The sequence below is a fragment of the Natrix helvetica genome (assembly GCF_964273705.1).
Source record: "Natrix helvetica genome assembly, chromosome: 6".
NCBI classification, from domain to species: Eukaryota; Metazoa; Chordata; class Lepidosauria; order Squamata; family Natricidae; genus Natrix; species Natrix helvetica.
The window spans coordinates 53,609,541-53,622,202 of record NC_138553.1 but is presented as its reverse complement, the minus strand read 5'-3'; the positions used below and the strand labels follow the sequence as shown (position 1 = coordinate 53,622,202).

The following is a 12,662-nucleotide window of genomic DNA, read 5'->3' as shown; positions in this document are numbered from 1 at the left end:
GCCTTTACATCCCAACTTTTGACCCAAGTAGCTTCAGACAAAATGGTTCATTTCCAATGAACTAAATATTGTAATTGACCCCTATATAACCTAGAGTCTAAGATTTTCTTCACTTCATAATGGGTTTCTCCTTGCACTAGGTGGAGAGGTGGCTGGATCTGAGGTCTTAACCTAGAGCGAAGGGCTGGTTTCAGTAGGCTACATTGAAACACAGAATGCACTTTCCCTAGTATACGGGGGAGGCTAAGCTGAACTGTCATTGGGTTGATTACTTTTACTATTGGAAATGGACCTAAAAATTTAGGTCCCAGTTTTTTACTAGGCAGTCTGAATCATAGGTATTTGTCTCCCACTTAGAAGGGGGGTTGAAGAGAACAGTGTTTGTCCGCCTATTTTTTGTATTTTTCAGCAGCATCTGCCAGCGCTTTCTATGTATTCTCCCACCCTTTCCTCGGGGACTCCATCCACTCTGTCAAAGTCATTGAAGAGGGGGACAAATTCCATGCTGCTGGTAACTTGGAAAAGAGTCAATCAGGTGTTGCTATGTATGGCGTTATTGTAAGCCACTTCTGCAAATGTTAATAGGTCTGCCCAGTTCTCTTGTTGGTAGTCCACATAGTATCTTATATTCCACCATTACATTCGCTCGTTCCACCATGCCATTCATAGTTGGATGAAAAGCCAAGCCTTGTCCTTGTGGACACAAGTCCTTGTGTGAATCTGATGGATCTCAAGAACTCCCTCCAGAACTTGGCCATAAACTGGACTCCTCGATCTGAGATGATTTGGGGTATTCCATGCAGTCAGTAGATATGTTTGATGAACAGTTTAGCTAGCTTCTTCGCCAAAGTCTGAAGCAAGCTTTAAAGTGGGCTTGCTGGGAAAACAAATCAATTACTGTCCAGATTATTGTGTTTCCCCCACTTTCTGGGAGTTCAACTATAAAATCCATTGCAATTTCTTCCCAAGGTCTGCTAGGGTTTGCCACTTGCTGAAGGAGTCCAGGGGGCTTTCCTGGTCTCATTTTCATGGCAGCACAGGTGACACAGCTCTTTACATAATCTTCTACATCTGCTTTCATCTTTGGCCACCAGAATTGCCTCCTAGTGTGGTGAAGGGTTTTCAGAAATCGAAAATGTCCAGCTGGCTTTGAGTCATGGCTGCACTGTAACATCTCCCGTCTCAAGCTCGCAGGGACATACAGTTTGGATCCTTTCCATACTAGTCCATACCTCATGGTCAAGATGTCTTTATTGTCAGTGAGCCAGGGGTTGGCTGGTACAGTGGTTTTTAATGCAGTTGTCAGTTTGTCCTGGCTAAGGTCAGGTGGCCACTTGATTTGGCTTCTGGTAGTTACTTGTACTGCTGGTTGTACAGGAGAAATGATGGCATGGACTACTTCTTCCCGGTGGCTGTTAAATTGCCATTTTCTTGGCAAGGCATCTGCTAACAGGCTTTTTTCCTGCTGAGACGTACTTCAGTTTGAATTTGAATCTCCTGAAGTACTGCACCCAGCGGACTATTTTAGGAGACAATTTTAGAGCTTTGAGGTTCTTGTGCTTCATCCATACCTCAAAAGGTACTCCCCCCCCCTAGGAAATGTCTCTATGAGAGGAGGGCCCACTGGACTGGGTGGGCTTCTTTCTCCCAAATTGCCCACCTCCTCTTGGTGAATTTTTTGGACACGTAGGCACAAGGCAGAAATTGTCCTTTTGGGTCTTATTGCAGAAGCACTGCTAGCACGGCTACATCACTGGCATCTGCTTGGATAATGAACTGTTGTTTTGGATCGGGTTGCTAAAGGATTGGCTCCTGAGCAAATAGCCTATTTAAGTTTTCGAAGGCTTTTTGACAGTCCATTGTCCAAGCAGGTGGCTGGTTTGGCTTTTGTGTCATTGGAGGAGACCTGTCTTCAACAGTTCTGTTAGGGGCAGGGCAACCTCCACAAATGCTGAAATAAATTGCCTGTAAACATTGGTAAAACCCAGCAAGCTTTGCAGTTGTTTGCGAGTACATGGGGGGTTGCCAGTCGAGCAAAGCTTTTACTTTTCCTAGGTCCATTTCTATCCCTCTGCTGTATATCCAGTAGCATCTGTGAAGTTTTGTGGAGCTTCACTGAGAGCTTCGTGTAAAGCTTGGCAGTGAGGAGTTTTTTCAGTACATGCTGTACTAGCTTTACATGCTCATCTACAATTTCACTGAATATGAGAAAGTCATCTAAGTAAATGAGGAACACTTTGTATAGGTGCTAATGCAGCACTTCATTGATCAGCTGCATGAATACTGTGGGGGCTCCTTGGAGGCCAAATGGCATGACTTTACATTGGAAGCTACAGAGCGGGCAGTTGAAGGCAGTTTTTCAATCATCTCCCGCCCTAATTCCTATGTGGTAGTAGGCTTCTTTTAAGGCTAATTTGGTGAACACCCTGCCCTTGGATAAGTGGTTTAGCATGTCCTTCATGAGGGGTAGGGGTTAGGTGTTCTTCATGCATACAGCATTAATTCCATGAAAATCAATGCAAAGCCTTGTCCTCCCATCTTTCTTCTCTTTGAAGAGTACCGGGGCTGCTACTTTGGACTGGATGAAGCCCCCACTAGGTTGACGTTGATGTATTTTCTCAATTCCTCCATTTCTTTAGGAATCATGGAGTACATTTTAGGTTTGGGTAGTTTAGCCCCTGGTTCAAACTCGATCATGCAGTCCGTTGCATGGTGAGGGGGGAGGAAATTGCAGTCTTCTTCACTAAAAATAACCCAATAAGTCTTGGTATTCTTTTGGTGCTTGTTGGCTACTGGGTAGTCTGTCAGTAGCAGGGTCTGTGGCTTTGGATCCACTGGCACCGCTAGGGGTTGTGGCTTCTTGGTAATGGTCCGTTTTTATAGGTGGCAGCAGCCCAATGCCGATGTTTATTTTTCTATTCCTATCCTCCCAGGTGACTGTTGGTCCCCCTTGTCCAGCCATGCGAGCCCTAATATAATTGATTCAGTCATTTTGGGGCTATGACAAACTGGATGAGTTGTTTGTGACAGCCCATCTCCATTCTTTTTTTTTTTTTTACAATTTTTTTTGGCAGCTTTCATACTGCTGGTAGAGATCCCAGCACGATACTCACTTATATAACATTGTACAACAAATTTATAGAAGAAAATAGTAAACCAAATCTTACTCTATATTGTTAGTCTTGTGTTCCTACATGTTTCTCTTTGTCATTTTCTAATATATCACTAACTTCTATTGTTCCAAATAGTTTTATTTTTGAGATCTGAGCCTTTTCGATATTGCTTCTTCCTCCCTGTCGCCAGAGAGGGCCTCAGTGCCCCCCTCCTTCCTATCTTGGATCTTACTATTTTGTGTTTTACTGTCTCTTTCACTACTCCCACTCAATTCCTCCTCTGAGAGTGGAAAATTCTTTTTAATGAAGGCCTCCGCCTCCTGGACTGTATTGATTCTGATCCTATTTCCCTCCCAGAAGATTAACATCCCCTCCGGAATCAGCCATTTAAACCCTTTTTCATATAATTTTTTTGCTAGGGAGGAAAATTTCCTCCTTCTATCTCTTACTTTTTTCGGGATCTGTTTGAGAATGGTGATCTCTTCACCCTTGTATTTCAATGGTCCCTCCCTTTGGGTCGCAAGTACCTCGTCCCTTGTGGATCTCCTGACAAACTTAACATGTATCTCCCTCGGAACATTGTGTCTTCTAGCATATGCTGAATTTATCCTATATACTAGATCCATATCCCACCATACTTGTTTTTTATCTCTCTTGAGATAATCTGCTAAAATTGTACTCATAATATCTTTAAGGTTTTCATTCTCTGTTTCTGGTAAGTTCTGGAGTCTAAGAAAAAAGGACATTCTTTCAAATTCTACTTTTGTCTGAAAATTTTCCATATCTATGTTTCCCTTGCACATTGCTTTCACTTCTTCCCCCAGCCCCACCATTCCGTCCTCTAACACCAAAATTCGCTGTGTATTTCCAGCTATATGTTCTTTAACCACTCTGAGTTCTTCTTTGATCTCAGCTCTCATTTCATTCTGTTCCTTCATAAGTTCTTTAAATATTTCCGTAACAGATAATTCCTTAGGATCCTCCCCAACCACTGCTTTCTGCAACATTGACGATATCTTGGACTGTTGCATCGTGGGGCTTGGGGCAGCCGATGAGGGGGCTGAGTGCACCTTGCCAGTCTGGGGTTTCCTTGCCGCCATTTCTTTAAGTTCAGAGATGCAAATCCTTGCCAAGAAAAGTGGTGTCAGAGGGTTTGGCAGCTACGCTGGTCTCCAAAGGAAAACAATCACAAAGGCACCCAATTTGCAGTTCCAAGAGTAAAATACACCAAGATGAATGAAAAGAAAAGTCAACCAAAGATCAGAAGATCCATACACAGGAGGAGGTCCCAGTTTTCCTTTGGGAGAGTAAACAAACAATCCACTTTTCTTTATTCTCTCTTTGGGAGTAGCTTCAAAGGACAGACTTCATTTGCATACAGACAAAGAAAGAGGGGCAAGCGCCATCTTGGCCCTCCCCTTCGCAGGAAAAGAAGTTGCCGAAAGTTTTTTATTTTAAAACAACAGTTGAGAGTCGTTTCCAGCAATTGTGAAAGTCATTTTCAATTAAAAGTCAAACAAATCAGTCTTTTAACCTCTCTCTTCCCAAGGGTCCATTTTCAAAGCTCACAAAGTGACTGTTGCTTTTCTCCTAAATCCTCCAAGAGCGCCGGTCAGGATTCCCACCTTCAGTCTCCAGCTGCACTTTTCCGACTCTTCTTTTAACCTCCAGAGCTATCCGATGAGAGGGCGGGCAGCGGGGGGCTGTCTCTCCCCCCCGCTCCCCAGCTCCTAGGCGAAGCCGAAAAGCACCCCAGCTGGCTGCCACCACATGCGGGGTGCCTCGGCCGGCCGCCCTTTGGCAGGACCCCCCTACAAGGGCTCCTGTGTCCCCTAAGGGACCCACCGGGGAGACGAGCAGCGGACAAACACGTCCGTCATCGTCCGATCCCGGAAGTTTGGTTTGGTTTGGTTTATTTGGATTTATATGCCGCCCTTCTCCAAAAGGACTCAGGGCGGCGTACAACATTAAAAAACACACATCCCAAAAGTTAAAAAGGATTAAATCCATATCCAAAAAAACAAACCGAATTTTAAAAAAAACAATACATTTAAAATAAGTTAAAATTAAAATTAACAGGCCAGGCCAGCTTGCTGGAAAAGCCAACTTTTTAGGGCATGTCGGAAGGACCGGAGGTCAGGGATTATGCGAAGCTCCGGGGGTAGCTCATTCCAGAGGGAAGGCGCTCCCACAGAGAAGGCTCCCCCCCTGGGGGTCACCAGCCGACACTGCCTGGCTGACGGCACCCTGAGGAGGCCAACTCTGTGGGATCGTACTGGACGGTGGGAGGCTACTGGTGGCAGTAGGTGGTCTCGCAGATACCCTGGGCCTAAGCCATGGAGTACTTTAAAGGTCATAATTAATACCTTGAATCGCACCCGGAAAACAACCTGCAACCAGTGCAGGCCGCTTAAAAGGGGTGTAACATGGGAGCACCTAGGTACCCCCATGACAACCCGCGCGGCCACATTCTGGACCAGCTGAAGCCTCCGGGTGCTCTTCAAGGGCAGTCCAATGTAGAGAGCATTGCAGTAGTCCAGGTGAGAAAGGACGAGGGCATGAGTGACTGTGCACAGAGCATCCCGATCCAGGAAGGGGCGCAACTGACGTACCAGGCGAACCTGGTAAAAGGCCCCCCTGGTCACGGCTGTCAGGTGTTCTTCTAAACTAAGCCGTGTATCCAGGAGGACTCCCAGATTGCGAGTCTTCTCTGAGGGGGCTAAAATTTCTCCCCCTATTGTCAAAGATGGAACAAGATGTACAAATCGGGATGACAGAAACCACAGCCACTCAGTCTTGGAGGGATTGAGCTTGAGCCTGTGACGTCCTGCCCATCTCCATTCTGACGAGCTTGGTGAATAACTCTAATTGGCCCTGCTGATTAGAGTCCCATCAACCTGCTCAAAGCAGATGGGGCGTGCTAAGGGGTTTTGTGCGTATGCCTTGTGCATATGTTCAACTATGAGGAGGCTGATTAGGCATCAAGTGCAGCCCATGTCTATGACAGCCTCTTTTTCCTGTTAGACCCCCATTTCTGTTACTATTATCTTAGTTTTGATAGTAAAGGGGTGGATGGCTGCACTTACCATTGGGTCATCTTCACCACTGCTGTCCCCATGAGCATTGCAGGGGTTTCACTGGCTGGAGTTCCCTCAACTTCTTTGGAAAGGAGAGGAACATATGCAGCCTGCTTGGCAAGTTGTCCTTTATTGGGCTGCTTCTGTGTGGTTCTTCTCATCCCAGCTGTGTGTCAGACTTGGAAGCCATCTTTTACCTTTTGGATTTCAGACCTACCACGTTTTCTACTATGGGAAAATGGGAGGGGGGATGTAGAGTATGGGTGATATATAGCCATAATAACATTCTTCCGGTTCCGGCTGCGGATCGCGACGGGCAAGCTTTGCTCGCCCCGTGCACTCCTGGTGGGCTCCCCAGTGATCCGGGGGGCACAGGACGCCCTGGAGGGGCTCCTGCCGAGGGGGCGGCATAGCGGAGGACCCCCTGTGTCGGCGGCGGCCGGGGGGGCTCCCCGCATCGCCCTAGGCACTGGGAGGCAAGAGGGGAGGCGCCGCGGCATCTTCGCGATGAGGCAGCTGGAAGAAAGCAAGATTTGAAGGACGCAGCTGCTGTGCGGTGAGGTGGAAACTTCCCCCCGTTCCCTTGTTCGACTGAAGGAAAAAAAATTGCCAGCTTTTTAGAATTAACTTTCAACTTGATTTGGAGAAGTGTGATTGGAGGGAGGGGGATTCCCCCCCCCCTTGGACAAGCGGCTTCAAACGGTTTTACTCTCTGCCCCAAGAGGAGGAGTGGGGGAGCCATGCAACGAAATCACGCTCATAGCAAAGGAAGATTTTGGACTGCAATTGTGTAAATGAGGTGATGATCTGAAAACTTTGAAAACTTTTGGTCTTTGCCTTCTGATCCCAGAGCTGGCAGGGCAAGATGGCACACTTCCTTCGTCTTCATAGACACTTTAACTTGACTCCACCCATAGAAGCTTCAGGCATCGTGTCTTTGTCTCCGTGACACTCAGATAAATCTCTTGCTACATTTTACTCTGCTTGGAACAAAGGACTTTATTGCTTTATTGCCAGGAGCTGAATCCAGAAAAGGTTCCTATCTGCTTGGACTCCTTGCCTCGTAACCTCTCTTGGCGGTTTTCCTCCCTAATTGTTTCCTCTCTGTACTGACATTGTTATCTCTTTGCTTATTACAATGCCACCCAAAAGACCACCCCCGGGGAAGCCGGGATTTGCTGTCTCCACCCCAACATCTTCAGCGTCCAGCCCCAATGGACAACAGACTTTAACTTCTTTGCTCCAGCCCAAGCCTTCTGAGGTGGACTTTCAGCAGATGTTCCAACAACTCTTAAAGGGGCAGAAAGATTTTAAAAACCAACTAAAGGAGATGAATGAGCAGCTTAGAGAGAACCAAGACCGGGCGATTAAAACTCACAGAGACTGGATCTTTTGCAGGAGGGGACGGCTGAGATGAGGGGGGAGGTGAGGGGAGTGCAGAAAGGGAACCAAGAGCTTGAGAACCACCAGATAAAAACAAAATTTGAAAGAATGTCCTTTTTCCTTAGATTTCAAAATGTGGTTGAGGCTGATGATGAAGATCTAAGGGACATTATGACAAACTTATTGGCTGAATACATTAAAAAAGACAAACAACAGATGGGGTGGGACATGGAGCTGGTTTATAGAGTAAACTCAGCATATGCCAGAACACACAATGTTCCAAGGGAGGTACATATTAAATTTCTCAGAAAGACCACAAGAGATGAGATTCTGAGTGCACAAAGGGGGCAAGTACTAAAATACCAAGATAGAGAAATAGCCATTCTGAAACAGATCCCTAAGAAAGTGAGAGATAAAAGAAAAAATTATTCGCTATTAGCGAAGAAATTATACCAGAAAGGGGTGTGGTTTCGATGGCTGATGCCAGAAGGTATGCTAATATTCTGGGAGGACACGAGAGTTACAATCAATACAACCACAGAGGCTCAGGCCTTCATGGAAAAAAATAAAGTCCTCTTAGATAAATTTTATGACACTGCACAGGACATACAGGACACGGGAGGTGCCGGAGCTCTGCTGGAGGGGGGAGAAGGGGCAACATCGAGAAAACTCAGATCACAAAAATGAACAAGAAAATCTGTTTGATGTAAAATGATTGAAATTATTTGAAGATAAAAGTTTATATGCTGACAAAATATCACTAACTAGTAATAATCTAATGTATTAATAAATGAAAAGTATGAGAATGGGGGGGCACTTCCTGCATACTGTAACTGCCAAAAATAAAATTTTGTTTAAAAAAAAATAACATTCTTTCTCAGAAAGTCAAAATTGCTTTGTCCCTGCACCTGGATGATGTGGATGGGAGGAATCTTCCTTTGTGGTAATGAATTATTGGACCATGTGATAGACTTGTGGGTCTTTGGGCAGGGTCTTGCACTTTCAACTGAGTGGGAAAACCTGGAAGCTTTCAGATTCAGGTTTTCCAAGATGTGCCAGTTTGACATCTCTAATAAAATGGAACTTTGAGGAAACTCAAGCCTTGGAGTTTTCTTTTGTTGGGGGTATTATTTGGAACCCTGACTGAAGGCCGGGCTTGGGGAACTGGGGATGGGGTCAAGCATTCAGAAGCCCAGTGTCTGTGCTGGCCACACTGATAGCATTTGACAGTCCCGGATGGTGTGGGAGGCTGCGCTTTGGCTTTTTTCACTTGGGCTCAGCACCCTAGTGGCCTTCTCATTGGGTTGTCCACAGCTGGCATCCTGTTGGGGTGGAGTTCTAGGTCCAAGGTGACAGCTGTTTTGTACCAAGCCTGTATACATTCCAGTACTCCCCTGAGTCCTCCTCCAGTACTCCCCCTACCAGCGCTTTGGCTATGGGCTGCTGCGCAGATACCACGCCACCCCCACTGCCTACTGTAAAGTAAGACATCCCCCGAAACACAGTAGTTTTCGCCTGAGTGATGTGATTAAAGATGCCGTGTCTCTGTTTCATTTCCATCGCTCCTCTCTTGGGCTTTTGAGAAGATTCCCCCCCCCCCGGAAGGAAGTTGAATGAAAACCAGATGTGTTCCGGAAAACACAGATTTATCATAACCCGTTCGCCGAACTCAACAAAAAATTAGGTATCAGTTCTGCCAAACTGGAGTGAACCAGCTGTATCCCACCATTGGATAAAGCAATAATAAGAACATAAAATATGATCTCTATATATATCCCTCTAATCAGGGCCGGATTTTCCTATAGGCTAACTAGGCTTCAGCCTAGGGCCTCAAGATCAAGAGGGGCCTTTTATTTTTATTTATTATCTGTGCCACATTTTTTATAAAGGTTAGTACCAATTACAACATGTTTCATTTAATATATTGATATATATCACAGTAATGATGTATTTTATTATCTCTCATGTAATTTACAAACTTAAAAATGGGAAGTGAAAGGGCCCCATAAGTGGAATAGACTAGGGCCTCTTTTCATCTAAATCCGGCCCTGCCTCTAATATACAACAACTCTTAAGTCTTCCTACTTTTAGAAAAGCAGTTAAAGCCTGGTAGTTCCCTCACCCATTAAAGGCCAGTTGAATGGTGTCCCCCCACCTTTAATGACAGTTTATTGTGCACTTTGCCACCAATTTAGATTTTGTATTTATATACTGTCAGCTAATTATTATATTAGTTTGTTTCTTCTTGATTTATTGTGTTTATCTTGTACCCTGTACCCTCAGATTCACACTGACTGAGTTGGGCAGACTTATACATCTTAAAATTAAAGAAACGGTTAAATCATCTTTTTTTTTAAATTCAATCAATCAGAGAAGCTACTAATTCTTGTTGCAAAAAAATTCAAATTGATATAGATCAGTGGTATAAAAGCTTCTATCTAAGATACGTTCTCAGGTTCATTATACCGATTTGAATAGATATTAGGACATTGAAAGTTTATGTCATGAAAGTAACTATATAAATAATCTATATTTTTAAGAGAGATTATAGTCTTTTAAACATTTTCTTCTTTAAATGATTTACCAAGATTCAAACACCATCTTTCAAAAATGTTTGGGATAAACACAAGGAGAGAAAATTCAGATCCTTGTGTTATTTAACTCAAATTTAGTTTCTTGTATTGCTCTCTGTAAATTATATAAACTAATATAAATGATAGGCCTCTACCTAATTGTCACAATCTGACATGTAATTTAAAGTAGTTAATTCCTGAAGGAACCAGCTTTGAAACAAACTGCACCAGGCTAAAATAATACTCTCTAAATTTGTAGAGATTACCAGTCATCCAGGTCATGGCTGTCCCAAATATGCAAAGTTCCAAGCATTATCCCAAAGGGGTTTATTCTGGAAGGCAACTGGGCTTCTTGTTTTTTCTTTGAAGACATTTCACTTCTCATCCAAGAATATTATATATTATTATATATTATTAAATAAATAAAAATATAATATTATTAAATACTATATTATATAATATAAATCCTTCCATTCCCCACTATCCTCTCAGAACTGAAGAAGCTTCCTGGATGAGAAGTGAAATGTCTTCAAAGAAAAAACAAGAAGTCCTCCAGAATAAACCCCTTTGGGATAATGCTTGGAACTGCATATTCTGACATCAGTGAGGAATATTAGCATTTAGCATACAGCTAAATTGTTAGTGCAAGCTTTATAGAAAGAAAAAATTAGATTTATTCTTAGATTATTAAATTATTAGTAATCAGTTAGATTATTAATAATAATAAATAGAAAATGCTGTTAATACATTGTAATAATTTAAAGTGGTGAGACATAAAGAAGGAGGTACAATCATAGAGAAAGAAGGGATATGTTATAACAGATTTTCCTGAAAGCAATTACTGTGCATTTGTTGTGTATTATTGTGACAGTAGAAATAATAAATTAGAGTTCTATATTTGTACTCTACCCTACTACCAAGAACACAAACAATTTGTACAATGTTTATCTATGTATATCTCTGTTTAGGAAGATTTATACCATCTGTTTTCATTTGATTTATTTGATTTATTTAGCTAACCATCTCAGCAAGCGAATGTTCTTATTCCTGTTTTCAATATAGGCAATGATAATTGCTTTTACATCGGATATGATTCCACGCCTGGTTTACTTCTGGTCATTTTCAGTCCCACCCTATGGAGATCACAGTAGCTTTACCATGAAGGGATATATAAACAATACTCTTTCTATTTTTGCTGTATCAGATTTCCGAAATGAAAGCAAGCCACATGTTCTTCCCATATTTGCCAATTTAACAATATGCAGGCAAGTCTATATCCTGATTAAAATAACTAGATAGGAATAAAATCAGTATGCCTTTGATGTTAGGCTGTGTAAAATAATGGAAATTAAAATTGCTAGAAGGAAAATCAAGGTCTTTTAGTTCTGTGCAACTATTTTTATTATCTTACATAATAATATAAAAGTAGCATGATATAATTCTGCAACTCTGATATGGTTGTTTATTTGGTTGCAATTTATTCTGATTACATTTACTTATATAATGTGTTAGATTAAAACCAGAGCAATAGGTATCTTTTGTTCCCCCTTCTGGTCTTTGTACATTATTGCAGAGAGATTTGAAATAATTGTTTGAATGATTTTTCTTTAACTATGTTAGATATCGAGATTTTCGAAACCCTCCTGGACATAAACATCAATATGAACATAATATTTATTACTGGCATGTTATTGCAGCCAAGTTAGCATTCATCCTTGTGATGGAGGTGAGTATATTTATTTGTAAATCTTAACCACCACCCCAATATTTGATATTAAAAGCCCTGTCAGTATCTGTTTTATATTTCCTATAACTATCCAGTTTCACTTTCTCTATCCTTGTTTCCCAGCCGATTCATTCTGCCTGCCATCATAGATTACCATATACAATCTGAAAATTATTAATAAGAGCATGTTATTTAAGGGAACACTACACAATCTTGCTATTAAGGTGTCTCCAAATAATTTGTTACCCATACTTACTGATATACAGATTCTATTTTATGTAATTATAAAAGCTGGCAAGTAGGATTAAATATGTCAACTCTCAAATATCAGTTCATAACAGACATGAATGTATGTATGGAAATATTCTCTTGTACTTTGGTGCTAAATTCAATTCTATACTTTAAGCATTATCTCTGATATCATTAACTCTTCATCCTGGTTTACTAGCATTTTTTAGCCAGATCACTCCATCCATACTTTTTTGATTCTCACTACCCTGTTTCCCCGAAAATAAGACCTCCGTGGATAATAAGCCCAATTGGGCTTTTGAGCACATGCACTCAAATAAGTCCTCCCCTGAAAATAAGCCCTCCCCAAAAATATTTCAACACAGCAGCAGCCATGAGGTGACCATGCTCACTGCCTCCTGCACCTCAAAAATAATAAGACCTCCCTGAAAATAAGGCCAAGTGCTTATTTCAGGGGTCAAAGGAAAATAAGACCCTGTCTTGTTTTGGGGAAAACACAGCATCAATTTTATGTTCTTTCTTTAGTTAAAAATGAATACTA

The 12,662-nt window shown here is 42.3% G+C and overlaps 1 protein-coding gene and 1 long non-coding RNA gene across 2 annotated transcripts in view; one reads left to right on the top strand and one right to left on the bottom strand.

Annotated features, from left to right (window-relative positions):
• The window catches only part of LOC309394792, a 482,407-nt gene that overhangs the window by 259,621 nt on the left and 210,124 nt on the right, over positions 1–12,662 (bottom strand). The gene's annotated exons all lie outside the window — the stretch shown is intronic.
• Positions 1–12,662, top strand: part of ANO6 (anoctamin 6) — a 285,876-nt gene that overhangs the window by 270,852 nt on the left and 2,362 nt on the right. Inside the window, exons 18-19 of the mRNA XM_081958403.1 lie at positions 11,209–11,411; positions 11,767–11,872. Of these exons, the coding sequence (XP_081814529.1) occupies positions 11,209–11,411; positions 11,767–11,872 (309 nt within the window). The remainder of the gene's footprint in view (positions 1–11,208; positions 11,412–11,766; positions 11,873–12,662) is intronic.